The sequence below is a fragment of the Topomyia yanbarensis genome, chromosome 3 (genome assembly GCF_030247195.1).
Source record: "Topomyia yanbarensis strain Yona2022 chromosome 3, ASM3024719v1, whole genome shotgun sequence".
Taxonomy (NCBI): domain Eukaryota; kingdom Metazoa; phylum Arthropoda; class Insecta; order Diptera; family Culicidae; genus Topomyia; species Topomyia yanbarensis.
Genome location: NC_080672.1, coordinates 175,663,339 through 175,670,542, shown reverse-complemented (window position 1 = coordinate 175,670,542; position 7,204 = coordinate 175,663,339). Strand labels below are relative to the sequence as shown.

The following is a 7,204-nucleotide window of genomic DNA, read 5'->3' as shown; positions in this document are numbered from 1 at the left end:
AAGTAAACGTTATGCCTATTGATTTTACACATAGATTTTTGCAATTAACGGAGGCATATAGACACTATTTGCTGGCACATAAACCTAATGTGTGTATTTACAAGAAATATTAATCTTACATTCACATTTCATAACTATTTGGCACATAAAACCCCATTCTATAACAATATGCACATATAACTTATGTGTGTTCATACATAGTTTATACAGTTGACACATAGAAGATATGTGTGCGCGAGATAACAATAGCATTTCTTCTTCATATGAATTTTAAGCGGTTTGAAGCAAATAGAATTAACGTTTGGATTTTTTTTCAGTGTAGGGTTAAATATAATCCCACCCCGCATAAATAAAAACTTTATCTGGAATCCTCCATATTATACAAAAATCATAGATGCTATGGTAACCATATACGTTAAGGTCTATTTATGATATTACCATAAATGCTTCTTTTTGTAAAATTATATGAAATCATAGAATGAAGATACGAATTCAAGCATGATTTTTGAAAACACCGTAACTAACAAATGTAAACAAACTGAGATTATCACTCCCCCGCATTCTACGCATCTTAATGTACATGCTGACAAACATTCGTTTCATTATTCGGTAATGCAGCTGAAAAATGCGCAATCGAAATAATGACGAACAAACAACTGACACGTCAACAGTGCATAAATACAGTTTCGTCATGTTAGTTACGTTAGGTTTGGTACTGCTGTAACAGTTACGTTATTTTAATTTAATCGGTTTTTGTAACTAAATCATTAAAATTTACTACAATCTTTCAACTAAAATGCTCAATATACGTAATGTTTCCATAAGGGGAACAAGAGCACGCAGTTCCTTAATTCTAGCCAATGTTTTAGAGAAAAAGAATACAAGTAATGTTATTCTAAGCACCATTAATGCACTTTCAGCACATTTTTATTTTTGTGACTTGTGACAATGCGAGCAAAAATGAGACACTAAAATCGACTAATTGAAAAATGTCGAAAGTGTAAGAGTGATGCTCAGAATAACGTAACCTTTATTTGTCTTCAACACACTGCTCAAAAGTGACAAACTACAAATGTTGGTTGTCCTCATTGGCAAACTGCCTCGGCGGAACAGTTCAGTTATAGAATTGATTAAAAAATGATAAGATTAGTCACCACAATTGACGAAACTGAAATAACAGTTCAGTTATAGAATTGATTAAAAAATTATAAGATTAGTCACCACAATTGACGAAACTGCAACAAAGATACCAAACCAACGAAAGTAAAACGACGAAACTGTGAGCGTGATACAAATAACATCGTAATGTTAATTTTTCTTCAATCCGCTCTTTTAAATGTCTTGATCGCGAATGTTCGTTCCATTCAATGGAAAGGCGTCTTTGGTGAGCATTTTGGATGAATAATTGGTGTAAAAATCGGTATGGTTTTTAAATAACATTTAAAACAAAACTTCGAAAATGTCATCGCCATTTTCTCTGTTTGGGTGAAGTGCGGGTTTCGCTGTTTTCAAAAATCATGCTTGAATTATTGCTACAATATAGGGAATGGTTATAATATAATATTGTATGTTAAACGAAAGAGAAAAGTTTTCTCTTTCATAAACTCTTGTGAACTGTGTTCGACTAGTAACGGTTTGTCTGGAATTTCCATTCAAAGTGGATTTTGACAGTTGGCTTTTAGGCCGTAATCATATGTCGAGAATTATTTTCAGCTATTGTGAAAAACTTGCAAATGGAATCTGGCAACGATGGATACTTGTTGTCTTTGGAATTACCTAAGAGAAGACAATCGCGTAGCCAATTTGATCCAGTCCTAACCTCAATATTGAACCAGCTTCTGATTGGTCGTTTTGCCAATCATGAGCGTTTATTATATTTACCAACGGGTTGGAAAACAGTGCTGCTGAATCTATTCTGGCTACTTTTCATACACATCAACATTTCATGCACATTGAATAAAAGTCCTGAATGACGATATAGTTACGTCTACTGTTAAGAGAGACACGAATAAAAAATAAATTAAATTTTTAAATGCATCTTATGCATTGTAAATTGTTGGTTGAGGTGCGATTTTCGAGGTACAATTATTTTCAGCAATTGGGTCATTAAATGAGAAAAAAAAACTCTTTTTTATTACATACATCGATAAAGCTGATTTTCGTGATTGCATCAATGTATTTTTCCAACTCAGGAAACGTGAAAATAAAATTTAAATTTAAAATAAAGAAATATGTTGACAGTCTGGATTTGACACTATCAGAAGGATTTGACATTTCGAATTTCACGACAAATGATGCCCTGTCAGAAAAAATGAACACATGTTTTCCCGGTTTTCCCGCAGGGTTATTTTTATTTGACATAAACACCATACAATGAATATAGTTTTTTTTCATTTTGGGTGTTGTCTTGATGGGCCAGATGCAAACAACCGCAGTTTTCCTATGTATGGTTGCCAAGTTTATATAAGATTTATTTTAAAAAACAAAAAAATCGTTTTTACGTATTATAACGAATTTGTTTTTGAAATGATGTTGTATTATGTATATTGGACCTAAAATTTAACGGATGGAATGGAAAACTGTATATAGCTTAATGACCCAATTGCGAAAAGCATACAAAAGGAATCTGGCAACGATGAACACTTGTTGTCATTAGATTTACTGCAGGGCCTAGTCGGGAAAATTAAGAAGAGCAAGAAGCCTGTTGTCGTCTCTTCTCTTAGGGAATTACGACAGGGCCTGGTAGATAAAATTAAGAAGAGCAAGAAGCTTGCTGTCGTCTCTTCTCTTATGGCGATTTCGCTTGAACCTGAAACAGAATCATGTTCTAACCCCAACCGCTGTCAGTTCATACATTTTGACAGCAGTTGGGATTAGGAACTGACTCAGTTTCGCCTCAAACAAAAACCACATTACACGCAGAAGAATCAGGCCTTTTTGATTCAACAAAACGTTTTGTTGAATCTAAAACGTGGCGAATGACTGTTTCAAACTGAAATGCGCGTTTTTCAAAAGCATGTATTTGGTTTAGTTCAACAAATACTTCTGTTTACATTTTAAATAGAAACATTGTTGAATCAAAATAAAATTTGTTAGATCTAACTGATCCCTTTGTTCAAAACCAACAGAATCTTTGTTTAATTTCAACTAAATTTGAGTTGTTCTCTCCTTTGGTTGATACAAAAGATTTGTTTTTGTTCCTTTAAACTTGTTTGTTCGGTTAAACTTAACATGATTTTATTGTTTCAAACGAAATATTTGTTGAAACTACTGAAAAGCCAACAAATGAATTAGTTGGTAATTTCAACCAACAGTATTGATTGAATCAAACCTGAATCTTGTTTGTCACTATCAAACGGAAAAATTGTTATTTAAAACCAAAATTTGTTTATTCTTACTAAATTTTTTCTGCGTGTAGATAATAACTTATTATACATTATAAGGGCCCCTTACACGAGGCGCTAGTAATGTCATTACTGAACAGTAATGTCACTTTTAATGAACGTGTAAGGCGAGTAATGATGGAATTCCCACACAATTCCAGTAATGACACTACTTAGTAATGGCACTTTTATTGCTCGTCTAAGGGCCCCTATACAATTATTATACAATTGCTAAACCCTCAAGGTCAACCGTGCAGCCAAATTCACTGTTTTTTTTTTCTCCGCGTGTCTTTATATTCAAAACATCGTCTTTGAAAAGAAGTCTGTTTTTGACACTTTTCCGTGTCAAAATCTGTCAGATGAAAGGAGTTGCATTTTAGACAGCCCCCTGTCCAGGACGACGTCTCCGTACAGCCAGCATCACTGCCACGAAAATCAAAACATTAATTTTGAATTGAATGATTAATAGCTGTAATTAGTTACTAAGTGTTGTTTTTCTGAATAATATGGTGTTAAATCATCCAACAAGATGCAAAACGTCGTGTGGAATGCTTGAATATCGTATATAGTGCCGAACACAATTCTTTGTTTGGGGCTTTATAGCTATAACGCCCCATTAGGTTTTACACCAACCGACATAACCCCACAAAACGAGCCGGATAAACTTCGTTTGACAATTCTCGGTGGTTTGTTTACATGGAAGTTGCGTGAGTTCGAATGTAACAGATGAGCATCCGTTGCACTCGCACTCACGCAACTGACAAAGTAAACAAACCACCGAGAAATGTCAAACATGAACTTCATTCACCATAAGTTCATTCGTGTCGTCATCTTGTAGAACTCAATTGAGTTCTTTGCGACCGGTCTCCCGAACACTAATGAAGCTTCCTGGTTGAAAACAATCCCATTTACTTTTGCCGTCTTTATTTATTATTTTCCACCAGCTAGTGATGTAGTGTTTGTGTCATGTGGCGTGTACGTACATGAGCCGTAAAAAAGTCTATTGAGTTATACAAGATGACGACACGAATGAACTCCTGATGAATGAAGTTCATGTTTGACAATTCTCGGTGGTTTGTTTACTTTGTCAGATGCGTGAGTGCGAGTGCAACGGGTGCTCACCTGTTACATTCGAACTCACGTAACTACCATGTAAACAAACCACCGAGAACTGTCAAACGAAGTTCATCCGGCTCATTTTGTGGGGTTATGTCAGTTGGTGTAAAACCTAATATACACGGAAACAAAAAACTACCTAAAATTGAGTTCCTTTGACTCAATCTCGTGGTATCGTGGGGGAACTTAAAATTAGGTAAACCGTGTTGAAGGTAGTTTCCATTTAACCACGGCAAAAATTACAACTCATTGATAGGTTTTTTATACTCAAATTTAAGTTGAATTTACCTAATTTTGAGTTCACCCCAAACAACTCAAAAGTAACTTCCCCCACGGAAGATCTCGACTGAGTCGAACCTCTCGTTTTGTTTTTGACAACACTAATAAGTGCGAAAGCGACGCACAACTCAAAAGTAAGTTAAAAGAACTTTTCTGCAGGTTGTTTTATTTAACCGTGTATGTAGGTCGCTGTCAAACTCCATATGATGGTATAGGGTTGCCAGGAGACTGATTTTGATCATCATTCACACTTTCATACTGTGCAGTTCGATTTGGTGTGAACTGTGCAATAAAATTTGTTCCCATTTTTATAGGATTTTGCTTCCAAACAAATTGAAATAAAACGTGGCATAGTAAGTAAGCGAATATAATGGATATAACATCACTATTCAAAGCCTCCGTGAAGACGGTACGCTTGAAATCGTCCGCTAACTCGTTCCAAGTAGCAGATAAATCAAGGATTCTTACAAAGCGATTAAACAGTGAATTTTCAGAAAGGGCAAAGAAAATTCGCTTTCAGATCACCCAGTTGAAAAACTTGCTTGTGGAAAATCGTGCGGCGTATATGCAGTTTGCTTACCACCTCAAAAATTCTGCCCAAATGACCAACGAGGAGCGAGACATAATCGACCGCGAATCGGAAAACATAATTCAGCTGTGCACTGCAATGCTAAATGATTTCAAAGCCGATTGTCGGAAGTCGAACCGTAGTAAACAGATATCCGAGTTCATGGATTTAGTAATAGAGGCCTTGTCTAATTACATGAGTGCGGTTCACCAAATAGCAAACGAGCAGCGACAGTTTCGCCTCCAACGGGAGCTTGAGACGTATAAATATCTTAAACTTAACTCAGATCGTAAATCGCTTGCAGTAATTCCAAAACAATTGCTCAATGGATCAATTAACGGAGCTGAGAAACATCGGAAGACGGACGATAAACGGGTTACTTTGCATGATGAAGAAGTAGACGAAGTGTCCGGTCGACTGGAATACTCTAAATCTATGATAGTTTCTCAAGATGTTGAACTAGCTAACAGTAGCTCTTTTCTAGAAGATGAAGAGCTTAGTCCAGAAGATATTCAGGTTTGTAAGAATTATAATAAGCAAACTTTTTTTTATGTCCACGTATATGCAGATATTCGAGTCGGAAAACGTTCAATTGTATAACGAATTGAAAGGTCTTTCAGAGGAAGTTGAACAAATAGAAAGGAATGTTGTCGATATAGCACAGCTGCAGGAAATTTTCACCGAGAAGGTTTGAATATTTTTTCAACTATTTATTAGGGTCATTAATTTTTTTTATCAAAACGTTTTCAGATTTCACTACAAAAAACAGATATTGAACGAATTGCCAACACGGTGGTTGGTGCAACGGAAAATGTGAAGGATGCCAATGAGCAGATTAAACAGGCTATTCAACGCAATGCTGGTCTTCGGGTGTGGGTGTTGTTTTTTCTTATTGTGATGTCACTAACGCTTTTATTCCTTGATTGGTATAATGATTGATTTAAAGTGTTACAAATACTCGGTTGCATTTCGACTAATGCAGTAGGGAGATTACTATTGAAAGAATTTATCATGTTACAAGATAAATTAGCAGTTCTATCAACTGAAGAAATTTTTGTTGAAAGTATAGAAACTGATTGTGTGCAATAAAAGAATAAAGGGATTGAATCCGTTTCCTGCACAATAACCATGACTAAATGTAAAGGCTTGAGATGACAGTTTCCAATGCTAAAATGCTACACTGATGATATTCACCCTTATTCTTGTTTACGACGAATGCTATATTCGGTCGAAAGCGATCCGAACGAATATTTAGCCCTTTGATTTTACTGTCGTAAACGGGAATACAAACCACTTTCGAACGAATCTCGCATTCGTCGTAAACAAGAATAATGGTGATAGAAAAATAATTTGATATATCCACAAACTTTTCTACGGCTCAGGTACGTACACGTCACATAACACAAGTACTACTACCCCATAGAAAATCCTCCCGACCGGGCAATTGAATGGACCACTGATTTCCTTGCAAAGTATCACCGTTTCCGACGCTGTAAATAAAAAAATGCCGCCGTTTAATGTAGTTATGGCGCTTTCCTTCCCCTGCATATACCCAATGACCATATATGCACTACCGCTTTTGCGTTGTGTTGCGTAAGCACGGTTTACTTCGTAGATTGCAGACTCATGACTCATTTCCGCCCAGACTACTTGAGGAGCATTGTTTGGGAATAATAAGCGAGAATTTCGCCTGAGAACCAGCATTGCGGGCCACGGCCATCTTTACCGTAACTTAGGATACGAGAAAGGAAGCGTTGATGTGGTACTTAACGGAAGTCCCCGACTCAGTGACACTCCCAAGTACCACGGATTGAGTAGTGGGTGGGTTGTTAGTCAGGATTCGCCTCAAGCAAGCGAT

General features: G+C 36.3%; 1 protein-coding gene across 3 annotated transcripts; it reads left to right on the top strand.

The window, feature by feature from the left end:
• Positions 1 to 3,984: 3,984 nt before the first annotated feature.
• Positions 3,985 to 6,476, top strand: LOC131688780 (syntaxin-18). 3 transcript variants are annotated; one of them, XM_058973297.1, is made up of 4 exons: positions 3,985 to 4,003; positions 5,093 to 5,862; positions 5,915 to 6,034; positions 6,097 to 6,476. In XM_058973297.1, exons 2-4 carry the CDS (start codon positions 5,149 to 5,151, stop codon positions 6,283 to 6,285), a joined length of 1,023 nt encoding a protein of 340 aa, XP_058829280.1. In that variant the 5' UTR covers positions 3,985 to 4,003; positions 5,093 to 5,148; the 3' UTR covers positions 6,286 to 6,476. The 3 variants fall into 3 exon arrangements, with proteins under 3 accessions (XP_058829280.1, XP_058829281.1, XP_058829279.1); XM_058973298.1 differs by lacking the exon at positions 3,985 to 4,003 and adding an exon at positions 4,052 to 4,069; XM_058973296.1 differs by lacking the exon at positions 3,985 to 4,003 and having other exon boundaries at positions 4,998 to 5,862.
• Positions 6,477 to 7,204: the final 728 nt, after the last annotated feature.

Excerpts from the sequence above, each read along its gene's own strand:
- LOC131688780 (XM_058973297.1), top strand. The coding sequence starts at position 5,149 with ATGGATATAACATCACTATTCAAAGCCTCCGTGAAGACGGTACGCTTG. Across the intron at positions 5,863-5,914 it reads TTAGTCCAGAAGATATTCAG|ATATTCGAGTCGGAAAACGT; the intron begins GTTTGTAAGAAT and ends ACGTATATGCAG. Across the intron at positions 6,035-6,096 it reads AGGAAATTTTCACCGAGAAG|ATTTCACTACAAAAAACAGA; the intron begins GTTTGAATATTT and ends AAACGTTTTCAG.